Raw genomic sequence first — 16,878 nt, 5'->3', positions numbered from 1 at the left:
GTGACCCTGACCTTTGGGGTTTTGCCCCCGCTGTTGCCCACTCTAATGGATGGAGTTCACTAGAGCTGTGGGTGTCCAGGAAGGCAGTTAGACCCTAAATGCCAGTGATCCGAGATTCGGCGTAACCCTGCTCTCCTGGAGCTGTCACAGGCACCTGCCTCGGCCTTCTCTGAGAAGCTGAGTCTGAGGTAAATTTTCTTCTTAAACAGGGCAGACAGCGCTCGTGTGGGGTTTTTTTAATTTTTTTTTTTTTTGTCAGACGTTTTCAGCTACATCTGAACCGGGCTTTAGGGGTGTCTGTGAGGGAATGCAGCCGTTCTTCGCCCCTGAAGGAGAGGGGCGGGCGCCCTGCCCTCCGCCGGAGGCACCTGAGGGGCTGCGGCTCGCGCTCAGGGGGAGCGCGGGAAGCGGCGGCGGCCTCCCCTGAGGGGAGGCGCGGGGGGCTCGTGTTCCCGCTGTGAGGGGGGCTCTATCCCTCGGCCCACCCGGGAGCGCTCCTTAAGGCCTCGCCGCCGCACCTCCGCGGCCGGTAGAGAAGCGGATCGCGGTCGCCGGAGCGGCTCCGGGTCCGTTGGGGGGGGGGGGGGGAGGGCGGCTGCGGCGTGGGGCCGGGCCGCGGGGGGGCGCGCGGCGGCGGCGAGGCGCGGAGCGCGGACCGCCCCCGTCACGTGACGGCGGTGCTGGGGCTCAGCATGGCGGAGGTGGCGGCCGCTCCCGCTGCGCCCGCGATCCGGAGCCCCCGGCGCTGAGCCGGAGCCGCGCCGAACCGGCGGCCGGATTTGCTTTTTCCCTTCTTATTTCCCTCCGCCCGCTATGGCCGAACCGGCGGCCGCGGGAGTCTCCTCGCTGCCCCGCGAGGTCCGCGAACAGCTGGCCGAGCTGGAGCTGGAGCTCTCTGAAGGTGAGGAGCGCCGGGCCGCGCCGGGATCCCGCCTGTCCTGCCCTGCACTGCCTTGCCCTGCCCTGCCCTCAGGGCGCCGGCCCGGCCGCCACGGCCTCCTGCGGCCCGGGGGGGGGGGGGAGCCTCCGTGTGAGGGGACCGGGGTGGGGGGGGGGCGGCAGGAGTGAGGCTTGACTGTGGGTTTGTGGGAGAGGGAGGCCCGGGGCGAGGGCCGGGGGTGTGTGAGGGAGGCTGCCTGTGAGGGGGCCGGGAGCGTGTGTGTGTGAGGGGCTCCGTGTGAGGAGCCGGGAACGGGGGGGAGGGAGTGAGGGGGGGGGCTGTGTGTGGGGGAAGGAAGGGCCCTGCCTGCGGGTGGGGTTGTCTCGGGGGGGAACGAGGGCTGGGCGCTTCGTGTGTGCGGGGAGGGGGGACGGACCCTTCGGTCGTCGGAGGTGATCCCCCTCGGGAGGGGTTTTTTCCTCTTGGGGCCTCTTTTCTGTAGTTTCTGAGCTCAGGATGTGGAGGGAGAGGTGCTGGGGACAGGCAGTGGTCCTGGGGTGGGGGAGACGAAGGAACTTTGGATACATGATGAAGACATACCCTGTGCTATTACTTTCTGAATAAGTTATTTTGCATAGCCATAATCGGGACAGAGCATGCGCTCTTTTTTTGTTTCCTCTTTTGCATGGGTATGTCTTTGTTTCCTAGTGCTTAAAATGCTGTTCTCGCTATAGCTTTGTTGTAAAGTTCCCTTGTGAAGCTGGAGTGTGAGGGATGAATCTGAGGTAGAGGGTGAAGGTTGCAGAGCAGGTAGCTCTGTTACACATACCTTTAAATTTCCTCCCTCCATCAGGGTATGGAATTTGATGCCATGATCAGTGGCTTCTCAAGAGGGCTTACTGTATGGTTGCAATAATTTCTCAGTATTAGAACTTGTGGAAGATCGAGTTTCGGTAGCATCTTTCTTTACTCTGTCACTTTGTCGCAGAACATGCAGTGTATAAAGGAGACCTATTTAATATTTTAAGGAGTAGGAATTCGTTTACTGAGCTGGGTGCTGTCAGCCCCCACTGCCCACATTGGTATATGGTGCTCAATATTTTGCCAGATGAGAATGCCACGGTAGTGATTTCTTAACGCAACTTGTTTGTAGTCAAACTTTTGATGTTAATGTTAGCTTTTTTTTTTTTTTTTGTCAAAAGCCTTTCAGATATACTTTCTGTAAACATTTAACTAAAGTGATAATGCTATCTGGTGTTTGGTTTGGGGTACTCCACAATAACAAAGAACTGAAGAATGTTCTCTCGTGTTTCTCAAAGTGTAATATGAAATAATTTTTTATGTTTTTTAAGAATTTGCTGAATGTTTTAAGCTTGTATTTTCTGAAACTTGTTTCTTGTGATACTGAAAGCCCATTATAGTTTGACCCTGTAGTATATAGTACTGCAAACTTTAAAAAAAAATAAATCCTTTTGCTAGAATGGCTGGCTGTGACATCATGCTAATCTTTAACAAGCTTCTCAAATAGCTTAAACTTCAGTGCTGTAGAGTGAAGTTTTCTATGTTATGTAAGTAATGCTCTGAATGTTAAATCCACTGCCCCTTTGTGGATTTAATACTCGGATTTATTAATATGCATATTATGGATTTGTTTGTGCAAATCACTTTTTCTATCAAAAAAACATGAGTACAAAGAATTTTGTGTGACTGTGTCCCCAAGCTCTTGGAAACACACTTCACAGTATCTTGTTGCTGAGATAACTGAGGTCTGACCTGTAAAGAAGCTGAGTGAGTCAGTGAGGTAACGTCATTGTATAGTTCTTGAAAAATACGCCCTAGTTTGAGGCTTAAGCTTAAAGATTTTAAGGCCTATGTGTGCATTGTTCAACTGAATGTATCTGTGGACTGTTTATAGTAAACAATATTGAATAGAAGCATTTTATTAAAAGTGGCAGTAGTGCTTCATGTTTAACTGATTAGTTGTTGCTCAGATAAGAACACTTGATCCTTTTTTTCCCACCTTCTTGTTGCAGCTTTATTTGTCTCTAGACTTGACTGTTTACTATGTAAATGTTTCTGTGGGGTTTTCTGGGTAAGAACACCTCCCTTTTGGAACAGGAGAGGAACTGCGTCTGCAGTGAGTTCATACAAGTAGCCCGGGGTCCCTGACAGCAGGAACTGGGAGGTTGCTCTGTCCTTGATGTATGATCTTATGGTGGGGAGTACCTGAGCACTGTTTGGAAGACGGCTTCAGATGCAGGAGACTGCAGGCTAGGAGCATAAACAAGTTATGTGCTGAGCCTCGCAGTGAGTTTTATGCAGGGCTGCGTTACCGTTAACCACCACAGTGTAGAGAATTTATAACAATATGGGGGAAATATAGTACTAAAATCTTACCTGGCGTTATGCTTGTGAAAGATGCTGTGTCAGCAAGTACGGTGCAAAGTGGAGCAGGATTAGTTTAATGTATGCTTAAAATAGAAATCATAGTTTGCAATGATGAGCCATGAGACTTTCTTCAGGAACAATCTGTGCAGACAGAGCAACAGGACTAATTATACCTCTGCCATCCCTGGATTATTCCTTACTGAGCCTTGTGGTCAGCATGGAAGTAACAGTAGTCGCATTCCTGAGTACACTTAAAATGCCTAAGCAAAATAGTGGAATGTGTTTCAGGAAACAATAATTGTTTATTAATCAAGAGAAGTTGCACTGTTGGTTTTGGGTTTTTTTTAGTCTTTTATTGTGTGTCTTTATTTGGCCTCAGTGATTGATTGGAGTTGTGGATAAGAATTCAGTTGTCTTCTATCAAGTGAAGTACCTTATACCCAAATCTTAAAGGTCGCATTTTACGGAGACATCTCATTCCCTTACAGAAGGGATCAGGTTTTTTGCCTCTAAGTAAAAATGTTAAAATAACAATAACTGTATATAAGCAGTGAATTGGGTCATGGAACTGTGTGAAACCTGGAACCTGCTCATTACTCATGTTTTCCTTCTTTTCTCACTTTTGGGGCTTTTTTCTTTCTAGTGCTTTTCTTCATCTAATAGTAACACCCACATTATGCATCACTAATGATGGGAAGGGCTGTCTTTGTATTTGCATCTGCTTTTTCATCAGTAAAAGTGCTAGGGATACTAACTTTGAAGAAGATTTTTACCCCCATTTTCACATTTCTGTAAGTATGGGAGCTCAGTTTTACGCCCTTGGGGTTGAACTGCAGCTGTGTGTGAAGGTGACTTTGTATCCACTATATGATGCTGTTTCTTAAAATGTTTGCAGTGTGTGCTGATGAGCTCACAGAACAAGGTAAATGTCTAAATTTGTCCTATATTCAGCTGAAAATGTTAGTATCAAAGCACTTCAGTACTCAGCTTGGGGATGTCTGGGTGCTCTTACACTTTCGGTAAAATTTTCAAGCAGCTCCTCTCACATTAACCTCATCACAGCTGTGTTAATAGAGCTGAGAAACTCTGGAATAGCCAGATTCAAAGGTTCTAATTAAGCACGTTCAGTGGATTTGTTTTATACAGTGCACGTTATGAGCCTATTGTACTGCTTGTGTGGTAAAGTTTGTCGCACCACCGTCTATGCTGTACTAAGAGAACAAGAGCTTTTGCGTTGAAAGTAGGACAGCTGTCTCCCAGGCTGCACTGTATGGGCCAGCTTGTCTCTGAGAGGGTTAAGCACGCTCATAAAGAGCTTATTTGGCTGCTGGTTTTTGTTTGACGATGGTTTCTGTCTTGTCTGATGTTCTTAACTAGTAAAGGGATGTTAGTGGAGTGAACTTCAGCTTGTGATGTCTATGAAAGCATGAGGTAAGGGGGGGCGGAACTCTACCTAGCAATAACGAGGAATTCTCCTGTTAGCAGTTCAGGCCTTGAACATAATTTCAGTTGTTTCTGGGTTATGTGACAGGGTTATCATATCACTGTTCTTGCTTCATGTACAGAAGGAGCTGGTTTCTGTTTACTTTTCTAGTTAAACATACATTTGGCTGTCTGGTTGGTGATTTCGTGTGGGTGTTTCTGTGAATGGCTTCATGCACCTGTGTTTGTTCCTTTTAAAGCTGATTGTCTCTTACTGGAGAATTGAGGCTCTGTCTGCAGAGGAAAGCTTTGTGTTAGGATTTTCAGAAGCTGAAGAAATAGCAGGGATGGTGGCATGTGTGGAAAAAAGTAGTATCAGCAAAACAGTTGAAACCCAGGACTGAAGGCCAGCCAAATAGGATAGAACCTTACTGGAAGAAAACATGTTGACTCAAGCAAGTGGGTAGAGTCTTTATTTTGTTTGGCTTGAAAATTTCCTATGGAGTCATGGTATTTTTCTGTTCTTTCAAAAATTGTGCGTTTCAGTTTTCATTCTTGGATTGCCAGGCACCTATTAAAGTAGGTGAGGATCTTTTTTATAGATTAAGTAGCTGAAGCACAGAATTTAAATAGATTAGAGAAGAGTCAAAGGAAGTAATTGTCCGAGAAAGGACTGGCTATGTCGATTTTGCTGAGTGAGCAGAAAGGTTTCACTTCACTTTCTTCCCTGCTATTCAGAGGGGAACTGTGGCTCTAGCACAGAAAAAGTTGAGTAGGAGCTTATGAACATAAGCAAGTCAGATCTGATTGTCTTGTAGCTAGCAGGACTTACAGGTGGTTTTTGTGCATTTATGCAGCATCTCACTCACAAGTCTTGCATTAGGCAAAACTAGTATTGGGAAAGCTTTTATGTTGCTTCCTTAATTTACCTGCAGGACTGAGAGCTGATGGGTACCAAATCTGCTGAGAAATCTATGTATGGCTTTGACACATTCTTTCTGTGTGCAGCCAACAAGGGTACAGTTCTGAGGCAGTGCTTTGAAATGCATAAAAAAACCTTTTGGAGCATGTCATAGGGAGCTGTTTACGCAAATTCCAAGATGATCATTCCTGCCTTGTTTGGCTTTACAAAGATTCTGATAAGAGCCTTCACTTCAGATGATACTCTATTTTCTTAAACCTTACAGCCCAGGAAAAAGGGATGCAAGCATGGTAGCGCATCGATTCCTTGCTATGTCTGTGTCTCACAGGAAAAGAAAATACAGCTCAAGTCATGATCAAGAGGAGTAAAGTAACAAATCTGTCACCAGTGCATCAAACAGAAGGTCTGTATGACCACAAGTTTATACTATGCAGATGGTCAAAGCAGAATGATTTAAATGATTAATGGTTTGGAGAGAGTGAGTTCAACGCAAATATTGAAAGAAATACTTTGGCTACTGCGAGTGGGAATAGATTTTACTGTCGGTACATGATCGAAGTATGTAAATATGGTGAAGAAAAGGAAGGGGTTTGGAGCATCCAGGCTGGTATAATAGAGAATAACCAGGAGAGTTAAAGAATGTGCATATTTTTGTGTTGTCCCTTTTATATTTAGGAAATGAGGACCGAGTTTGGGGCTATTTGTAAAAGCTGTAGCTCTGACCCTTTGCCTTGGGGAGAAGAGGAAATTAGAGGCTTTAAAGAGAGTCCTCCACCTCCTCCCTGATTGCTTCTCTGAAGCTTTGCTAGAGTTAGAACCAGTTTTCCTCAGTTGGGTGGAGGGGACATCTGGTAGCAGTGGTTCCTGGTTTGTCTTTTATGATTCTTACTACTTCTAGTATGGGCGGTATTTGCAGTTTCAGCTGGATGCTTAGGCTGGAAATGTTAATCAGACCTGTTAGCCTGACACATCTGCACTAAAGCCGCATTTGGTGTTCTTTTTGCGGTGTCCTAGATAACTGATCTTCAGTTTTCTATTTTAAATTCTGTAGCATGAAATATTAAGTAGTAAATGTGATGGATGGTAGCATAACTGCATGGAGCTGGATTGCTGGTCTTTCAAATGTGCATCTAACTAGACAATGCTTGGAGCTCCATAGGAAAGTATGCCTACGGGGGACCCCTTGTGTTTCTAGTTCATTGGTAATGTTGTGGAAACGGTGATGGGTTCCTTCCTGATTCCCTCTATTTGATTAGTTTTTGTCATGAAGCATTCTATTCATTGGATTTATCATGTTTATTCAGTGGCAAGTTTCAGAAGCCAAAGAGTGAACGAATGGTGAGAAGTCCCAGAGGTGCAAGCAGAAGCTGAATAGCATCCTGTTTTCATTTGTTTCAAATACAATGTTCAGATAATTTCTTAAAATGGTTTTCTTTAAAATGTATGTCTCAAAGTTATAAAAAGCATTTCCTGAATCTCTCAGTGAGTTGCTTAGCTGCTTCTTGGACCTAGATTAATAGAGAGAGGAATTGAAGCATTCCTCTATTGAGGTTGATTCAATCCAAAATTTTTCTTAGAGCTTATGAAATCAGGGAAGAGTCATCAGGCCAGGATGTCTCATTCTATTAATTTGAATGGAAGACTCTTAAATTTGCACCATGTGTGAGGAAACAGTGATTTATAGCTAACGGATGCTCTGCAGGCAGCAGCATTCCATCTGCTACACGAATTTTCCCATTACATTTTGATGAAAAGTCTTGGGAAAAGCCTCACACCTGTATTTGTCATTCTGAATAATGTTTGCCAGTGCTGGGTTGTTACTCTCGCCTGGATATTTTTTGAGCAAAATGCCTATTTTTATCAGCTTGCGTTTTTTTTTTTTTTAAACTTCAAAGCTGAGAGTTTCTGAAACACTACTTGGAATAAACACAGGCAGGAGAGATTATGTTTATACCAAAGATAGTCAATGTAATAGTAACTTAACTTTCCCTGCTGCTTTTGTGAGCAAACGCCTTGTTTTATTTAGTGTAACTTAAGCTGATTAAAAGAAAAAGGAAAAAAAAGCTTGCTTAAAGTTTTAGCACTTCTCTGCCAACATAAACTTTTTCTAATTCTTGTTGACTTGAGAATTGCTGATACAAACTAGGTCTTTCTGGACTTTGAATTCCATGGGGATGGGAGCCTGCAGAGTCTACAGGGCATACATTAATATATTTTGTGAACCCAGGATGTGAGTTGCTGCCTCAGTGATCAGCAACTGAGCCTCTCAGAATTGTTCCCCAGCAGTCAGGCAACCTGCTTTCACCAGCTCCATGTCCCTAGGGAGCAAAAACAACCAGGAGAATTGTATCCCTGCCTGATAAAATTAGGTCTTCTGTAATCTCTCTCAGAACAGCCGGATGGCTAGCTGCCTTGAAAAACATATGTTTTAATGCAGGAATAATGCATTCCATTTAGGATGGCTATAGCCGTGGGAGCTGGTTGACTTAGTGGATAAAGCACTCCCATTTTGCCTCTGGGATCAGGACTAATGTCAAACAACAGGTCTAAAGTGCAGCGATGGAAGGGGATTGTTTGGGATATTTTTCCTGTCTCGCTCTTAACAGGGGTGTTGTTCCTGTACCTTAGTCCTAAAGGAGTTTGAAAACTAAACTGTCCTATTACTGGAAATAAAGCATAAATTGCAAAGAAGCTGAGTTAGTGCATGTATTTCTAGATTGTAGCTCACTCTGCATTAAGAAAATTTATTTAGGAGTAGCAACATTGGTGTTCCTCTAATACAAGTTCACAATAAATTTCTCTGAGAGCAGCATAGGTAACTTGCTGGAGGAAGTCTGCTTTATCCCTGCCTCTCCTGATAGAGCTCCCCTGCAGAGGGAGGACACCGCTGTCATTGCAGCCACATGCATCTCTGTACTGCAGACAAAGCCTGCTGTTCTGTTGGGAATTGATTGTCATGTGGTACTTCCAGCTCCTCCTTCTGAGCTGATGAATTTCATTACAAGAAGCTAAGAATAATTATTTTCCCACTAATAATTTTCCGTATGAGCCATTGCTGTAGTTGCTGCAAAGATGGACTGTGGGTGACTGGGTGGAGTGTTGAGCTGTGCTGCTGAGAGTGGGAAGGGGTGACCAGAAGACAAGCTGTTTGTGTGGGGCAAGCCATGGGAGATTACAGAAGTGCTAAGTTTGGAACGTACGAACAAGATAAGTGGTGATGGGGCATTTGGTTGGCCATAAATTGGAAGGATGTGATCTAAAGTGGGAATGACACACCTGATAAAGCACCAGATTGAGAGTTGAAAGATTTGGTTTCAGGTCCTGTCCCTATGTGTGACTTCATTCTGTAGCCGCACAGCCATCATTCCAGAAAGGGTAGTCAGATGAGGATGTGTTAAAGAAGGTTTTGTGTTGCCTGCTGTCCCACCTCTACCTTTAAAGCATCAACTCTTCATTTAGAGTGCTGATTAATCTTTGACATGAAGAGCCATTTCAATATGAAGCACCTTTTCTGGAAATACTGTGATTTGCTCACTGAGAACAGCACCAAATGCATGTATGTCAGTATGGATGTCCTGATAAGACTTGTTTTCTTTGCCTAGTGGTTGCGTATTCATCATCACCTTTCGCTGTAATTACCCACTGTGGAAGCTTTGTGTGCTTCTCTGGAAACAGTGATCACATAGATAAGCTGACCAGCCAAAAGAAACCCTGAGGAGGGGAAAGAGGCTTTGAAGTTTTCTGCTTACTTTCTAGAAAGAGGTATGAGCAAAGCTAACAAACAGTTGTAAAAGGTCACTCTTTGCCTTTCTGTCAAGAAGGCAAGATGTGTAGCTAGCATGGTTTTGTGCTGCATAGCAGCAGCTGACATTCCTGCTCACAATGTGCATTGTCACTGTGGTAAGGAGAAGGAGAGTTACTCCGAAGAGCTGGGAAGTGACATGGCAAATTCCAGCCTGTGATTATTCACCATGCGATGGAGAGCCGAGTCAGGTGATCCAAGCGGGAGATAAAAGGTTCTTGATCCTCAGCGGTTCTGGTAGAGGGATAAACAGATCTGCAGCTTATTAAACTATGCTGTCTTTTTTTTTTTCTTCCCTTAATGGAATATAAGCAGAAAATGCCTATTAAAGGTGCTCCATTTCTGGCATTAAAAAAAAAAGATTGCTACGTGTCCCATAGGTGTGGTTCTAGCAAGGTACTTGATGGCATTTGGTTGGATAAATGCAGGGCTTCTTGCAGTGCTGTTTGTGTATGTGAAAGGAGAAGGGTGTTGCTGAAAAGTTTGCTTCAGATGACTCTGTACTGTGTCTCTAAGCTGGAGAAAAGCATGTATATTCCTATGGTGTGTCCTCAAGAACTACAGCCCTGGTTTCATAACAAAGCCTTTGGCAACAGTGTTGGCTCAAGATACTCTCACCTCTTAGCACCTTGCTCTTTTCCATTTTGGAGAGCACAGGCGCCTCAGCTCTGCATTTTGTAAAGCTGTGAACTTTGGCAAACTGGAGAGGGCAATTGATTAAACTTTTAGGAATGTAAGCTTTGTTTCTTAAAAAAAATAGTGAACCGTTTACTTCATTTCATGAGCAGTGAAAGCATTTGTAGGTAGCCAAATTATAAGTTATTTTGATACAGTTTATTTAAGCTTTTGTGGCAATCCTGAAAAAAATACTGAACAACACAAAACTGAAACCTGTCTTGTGTTAGCAAAAAATAGATCTCATAATAGTAAAGTGCTTGTGTAAATGTTTTTTGAGACCGAGACCTGTGTTTGTTCTTAGGGCAGAAACTTTAAGTGATCCCTTGTGGATTAAAAAAAAAAGAACAATTCTTAAGTATGGAGGTTTTCATTCCAATTACAATAAGCGATTTTGGATTGGAAGTCGCTACAGTGAAAAGGGGGAAGTATTGTTATTTTCAGTTCACAGACAGGAAGCTGAGATGCACAGAGGTGAGGTGAGTTGCTCAGTCACACAAACCAGCAGCAAAGCCAGGCGCAGATCTGAGATCTTTTGACACTCAGCCCTCTGCTCCATACATGAGGGTACATTGTCACTTTCAAGGGAAGAGACTTTGAAACACACAGTCTGATAACTAGTAAATGGACGTCTGTGCAGTGTGCTGGGATATTGCATGCTCTTCTACATGTTCAGGTAGTCTGAAGTTTAGCTATCACAGTGATAGTATGTTTCAGTTGAACACTTATTGATATAAACCCACTGTACTTGTGGTATTTCTCCTCTCTGTTTTAAATTCTCAAGTCCTTCTTGAAAATATTCTGGATTTTAAAAGTCCTATGGTGCAGAAAAAAGTCAATTATTGAGTCCCAAACAGGGAGAATCGTGGATGAAGACGAAGCAAATGAGTCAGATATAAATAATCCTATTATGTCTTGGCTGCAGCCACACCTAGAAACCTTGAACAAACATTGCTGTTCTGTTTAGTTATTCCTGTGTTTGATACACTTTACTTGTTAAGTCCTGTTTTAAAATTGCAGCATGTAAAAATTGTGTAGGGCTAGTCGCCATTAATGTTAAAGACTTAGGAACGTTGTTTTGGTAATTTTGACCAGAGGCATGGATGCCTGTGCTAGAGCATAGTTAATTTGCTCTCGTATTTCCCCAAAATCAGAAAAATACAAAACCTTGAAGTTGGTGTTGCCTTGGAAGGCTTTCAAGGCAATTCTTTTTGCAGTAGGCCTTTTAAAAAAAAAAAGTCTGGCTAGAACAGCAAACAGGAAGACGCAATTACCCTTTGGCTTTTGTGTATCAAAACGTACAAAGCTTTGGTAAAACACTTTTAGTAGTATCTGGTTATAGCATGGAAGTCATAAAGAAAAGCATTTGGATCTAGCAAAATCATACTTGATGTATTATGATTACTGTCATGTGTCTTACTGGGTAATTACTCACCTAATAGCATGTGTCTCTTCCCTTTTCCACAGTGGATAAGCTGATTTTTAATAAATCTGAACAAAGCTATTTTTCAGATGAGACTTAAAGAAAAAAGAAAATCTGGACCCTTCTTCTCCCTCTCTCCTCTGATTCTAATTCTTCTGTTGTAGCTCCCTAAAGGGGGGCCTGAAGTATCGTCTGTTAAGTGTGGCTGTCACTAATTCCAAGGGTTTTTTAACAGAGGTTAGGGTTTGTTTTTTGATTCTTGTCCAAACACGTACCATTTGCTTTGCATTGTTCTTTTGTACTCACTGCTCTCCTTTGGGCTTTCTATGTGGCCTATGAAATGTGATCCTCTGGCTCAAAAGAGTTGTAGAGATTTGTCTTATGCACACTTACCTGCAGTAATCCTTGGTTTATCAGTGTTGCAGTGTGACAGCTCATGATTTTCAACCTGTTCATTTCCCTGTGATGTGAAAGTAATTTCTTGCATTGAACCTGACGGGGAAAACCAAATAGAAATAAAGGTTCATGTACTGGCAGCTCTTCTGGGGCTTGTTTATGGAGACTCACTCTCGTATACATTGAGTCTGTAGCAAGGGTGATGCTTCCTTTTTTTCACATTTCAGAGATTTAAATGGTCTCAGCAAAGCAACAAGGGAGGGGGGCACGAAGTAAAGTAGGTGATGGTGACAAAGTTCTCCATGCTATGCAACATGCCATAACTTGGCGTCTTCTCTTAGGGAAATAATTACTTCTTATGTTCTCTTGTTTAAAATTACAGAATACCTTCCTATGAACAATAAAATGGTGTGAAAGACACAGACATGTTGTACGGCACTGCAGGCACACTCCTCTTCCAACAGAGACAGAACTATTTGGGCAGAAGGATAAAAGGAGAGACTTGGCATGGAGAACTGGGAAGGAGTAAATAGTCTTCCATTAGAATTGAGTTTGGCTTCAGGTTATGAAAGATCTGGCAACAGCACAGCTTAGAGTGTGTTTGCTACTTTTTATTGCTCTTGCTGTGCAAAGTGGCAACCTCTCGGTTGTGCTGGTACAGCTGCTCATGGGTCTGTCTTGGGATCTGGATTGAGGAGCTGACAGTCTTAACAAAATTAACAGTATTGCTGTTGAATACTTGACATCACGAGAGGATAGCCTGCAGAATAGTCCAAGAAAGGAAGAATGAAAGGAACTAGTGAAGCAGAGAGATCTGGGAGATGTAAGAGCTGGGGGTTTTTTTCTGTAATTCTGCTATCAAGAATAGCTATTTAAGAATAGCTTAGATTTTCTGTGGGTGAAATGTGACAAAAAGTCTCCAAGAGTTACTGTCACATCAGAGTAAGCTAGCAGTTGTTGGATTGTTTCCATGTTTTAAAGGGATTGTTTGAAGCAGTTTCATAGATTCCTAGTCGAAAGGTAGATTTCTGCTCCTTCAGCACATTCTGCCCCAAGCAGCTGCAGACAGCATCTCTCATCTTAACTCACTAAACCAGTTAATGTTAGAGCTTTGAACATACTGTCTACTATTTAAGTGTTACATACTGTTAGATACGTAAATGAAAAAGACTGTGCTGGTTATTCCAGGGAGTTACCTCATGGAGGGGAAAAGCTGACTTGGGTTTCCTGTGATATCCTTTACCTCTGATTGTGCAGGGTGCAAATTCAAAGCCACCCTGCGTTATCTGTGGATGGAGGCACATATGAAAAGGAAGAAGGCAGCTAGGCTAGGGCAGCTTGCCAATTGCTTAAAGCCTTTGTTAGAGACTAAAGGAAACCTGCGCCCATTTAGGCACTAGTACAGCCCCAGGGGCTTTCTTGGCCTCATATGTAAAGAAGATGAAGGCAGCCGCATGGAAATGATTGCACACTTTTGCATGTCAGTCTACATTAGCTCTTTAGGCCCTGGTTGTTGTGTTTGAATGCTAAGATCTTGTGCTTAATTCTCAGGATTTTCATTCTGTGGGTCTGTCAGTGTAGCACTTAACCCATCTGTTGAAACTAAACCATGAGGAAAGCATCTTCTGTGCAAGAATGCTTGCAAAACCTGTCTCTTATTGAACTGCTCGGAGCCCATATGTGACTTCATTCTGATCACAAGGAGGAAGATGTCTCCAGTGGTCAGGCTCTGCTGCATTACCTCTGGGAAAGGTGTCTACCTCTGCATGACTGGTTTCTCCATATGATAAATTCTTCATTCTCAGCTTGCTGTGTGCTGAAATAAAAGGAGAGACAAACTCAAGTATCAAAATAAACGTCAATTTTAAACCAGTGCAACCAAGCAAATTAGAAATGGGCATGCTTTCACTCTCAAATCTCTGCTGCTTTGCCATTTCCCTTTCCTCTGCATGAAAAGATTTTGGAGTGATTTATAGCTGTTAGGCCAGTCTCATCAGGACTGCTAGGTACAGTACTGTCTATGTAGTTGAGTGATTGGCTTCTTGGAGACTGCATTTCTGGGCTAGGGTTGTTTTTTTTTTTTTTTCCTTTTAGAACTTAGAACATGAAATATTCAATCATATCTGTGCACAGCACAACTGAGGTATCATGCTTCAGAGAACTGTGATGAAGGTGTCAGGTTGTAAGCACATCATGAGTTCATGGCTTCTGTGTGTTTGTGTGTTTTTATGGAGATGGTAGCTACCCAAGTGTGACTTTGGGGTTTCAGGAGAAATTTTGCTGTGTCTTCCTCCAGCAGAATTAGCTGGGGTAAGAGGGAACATCTCTCCAGAGTTTCTTTATTCGAATAGAGTCTGAGGTACTACAGCCTACAAGGGTTTTTTTATGGATGCTCCATATTGGTTGTCACTGAAAAGGCAGGTCAGCATTGTATTTGGTAGGAAGATCTACGCTGTGATACTGCAAGGAATTTATTTTTTTATTTTGTTTCTATATTTTTTGTACTGTACTGTGTTGCGCTTTTAGAATGCCCAATGCTTAAGAAGAAATGATCCTATTGTACAAGGGATATTGAAGAGAAGTGGTTGCTTTATTTCCCAAACAACATTTCTCTTAAGAGACTATTACGTAGCATGCCACGCATTTTACTTATATGAAACATATGGAGTCAGCAGACAAGTCTTACTGAACAAATTGGAGGGCAGCAATCCAAACTGATGCCTGTTGTCTACAGTCCTGCTTTTTCAGAGTTTTTGCTTAATTGCAAGCTTTCTATTTAGACTTTAATTCTTTAGTTCCTCTTTCTTGGCAGAATATCTTGTCTTAAATTATTGCTGTCAACACATCCTTAGCCCTTCCTGCTCTCCCTCCGTCCCCCTAAATTGTGTAGTACTGTCTGTGGTGCTTCACATTGCTATAAAAAGGCCATTATGTTTGTAGTTGAAAGCAAAGCCTGCTGTGAATATAATATTTTATCAAAAAGATACAAGCATGTCCCTGTTAATATTATTACATTGACACACTGGTTTTATACACATTTTAGTGTTCTTTGAAATCGTTGATATCTAGTGATTATGGCTCCATTAGGCATAGTAACAGATGGTTCATATACAAGCACTTTTTATGTTGTCATTTATAGCGGACATGCGGAAACGAAAGGCAATGTTAAATTCTCATCTCTTCAGTGGTAAGGCTGGGGAAGTTAGCATGTGGTATGGTGGAGGATCTCATATTAACGTAAGATTGTGTGGCCAAGGAGGAAGTAAACTGTTATCTAGAATGATGCAGAATGGACTGGAGAGGGATAATGAATCATGCTGGAGCAAGACAGTAGAGAGCCCGGATATTGGAATGGATTGTAAGCCACTGGAGCAAGACTACAATTAGGGCGATCTTTGGGTGGGTAGACCGCAGTATTCTGTAGGATTTCCAGGTTTTAGAAGAGGTAGGACACCTGCAGTCCCTGAGTTAGAGGGAGGGGCCAGGAAAGTCCCTGCCTTCTTTACCAGCCGAAATAGAGGTGGAATTAGGCCATGGACATCAGATAACTTTGCCAAGGTCATACTGTGGAGCTGAAGCAGCAGCTTTGCCAAACATCTGCAGTTGCCCTATGCACCTGCGTTCATTTGTGGCTTCCATCATGTTGTTTTCAACAGGCATGCTGTGGAATCGGAGACCTGTGTCCCCACAAATGACTCTTATTTAGCACCCTCTGCAATTCTTAGCTTGCTTTTTCAGGTGATGCTTTTGTTAAGTTTTGTCTTGGTTTTTTGTTTGTTGATTTGGGCTTTCTCCTGGACATTTTAGAGTTGTATATTCTTAAATTTTACTTTGTCCATCCCTAGAGAGAAATTAGCTAGCACTTCAGGATTTTTTCCCGCGAGAACCAGAGTTCAAAGTCTTGAGCTTCTGTTTTAGATGAGTAAGTTGGAGGGCTTACATGGGGGGTTTTTAACAGTAATAAAAACAGGCTAATACTGTTAGAATTAAGTGCTAATGGGAAATAAAGCAATAAAGATTAGTTTGTTATTTAAAGTAATTTTGCTTACACCTTTGAGGGAGATAGGCTATTGCTAAGAGAAGCTGCACAGTCACCTTTGTTTTAAATTTATTGCAGAATGAAATATTAAAATATGGTCTCATTCATTATAATTAAGTAATTGATGACATAATTCAATTAAAAGATTTTTGGGGAGCTTTTGGCAAGTCATTCTAGGTTGCTATTAACCTTAAATTGGAGGGAATGGAGGATAGTTCTGTTAAGTAACTGAAAGATGAGGAAGCATCTAACACAAAATATCTAACTAGCAAAACCAACCAACCCTAAACTACTGTAAGGCAGTGCTACCAGAGTACTTCTCCATCATGGAGATTTCTGTCATGAGGTTAATAAGAGTCAAAGCACAATTCTGAAGTAAAGTTGAATATATTCCTCTTAATGCGCTTGTCTCTCCAGGTGCCTAGCTTGAATATGAGTGTTCTGAATGCATGTGCATCAAAAGTGGGACTTTTAAGGGAGCGATTCTGACTTTATCTTCAGCACAAGTTTTTCTCATCATGCTAAACGTAACTGTAAGGCCAATGCAGTATTGATAACCTTTTGTCTCTTGCTTTTCATTAGTTGGCATTATAACAATTAACTGTTGTTACTAGTTTACTGTGAATACGTTTTGCTGGTTGTTGCTTTTTCAGACAGCTTGCAGTTCCCAACCTGTACAGCTATAGCTTGGATTTTTCTCTGTTTTATTAATAATTCCATCTGGGCATCACTGTTTGCAAGAAATCTTTCATCTCTTGCTCTGGGCTATACAGAACTGGAGTGGCAGAGGAGACATGTTTTTGTGCTGGCTTCATCATTTTCAGAATATTAATATTTAATTTAGGCTTTTTAAAGCTTTTAGCAGATTTGTCAGGCTTTCTTCCCTGTGGTAGTGTGTGTGAGGACAACTTGAGAGAGCATTCTGATTAAC

At 42.5% G+C, this 16,878-nt stretch overlaps 1 protein-coding gene across 6 annotated transcripts in view; it reads left to right on the top strand.

Moving 5' to 3' along the window:
* Positions 1-663: 663 nt before the first annotated feature.
* The window catches only part of DIP2B (disco interacting protein 2 homolog B), a 69,333-nt gene continuing 53,118 nt past the window's right edge, over positions 664-16,878 (top strand). For 3 of the 6 annotated variants that reach the window (XM_069806210.1, XM_069806207.1, XM_069806206.1), the window contains exon 1: positions 665-901. In XM_069806210.1, coding sequence (XP_069662311.1) covers positions 814-901 — 88 coding nt within the window. In that variant the 5' untranslated portion in view covers positions 665-813. Of the gene's footprint in view, positions 902-9,568; positions 9,606-16,878 lie in introns of those variants that run through there. The other 3 variants (XR_011328656.1, XM_069806209.1, XM_069806208.1) reach the window with 3 other exon arrangements.

This window comes from Haliaeetus albicilla, chromosome 18 (genome assembly GCF_947461875.1).
Source record: "Haliaeetus albicilla chromosome 18, bHalAlb1.1, whole genome shotgun sequence".
NCBI classification, from domain to species: Eukaryota; Metazoa; Chordata; class Aves; order Accipitriformes; family Accipitridae; genus Haliaeetus; species Haliaeetus albicilla.
The sequence above is the reverse complement of the archived record's forward strand: the minus strand, read 5'-3'. Positions and strand labels throughout refer to the sequence as shown.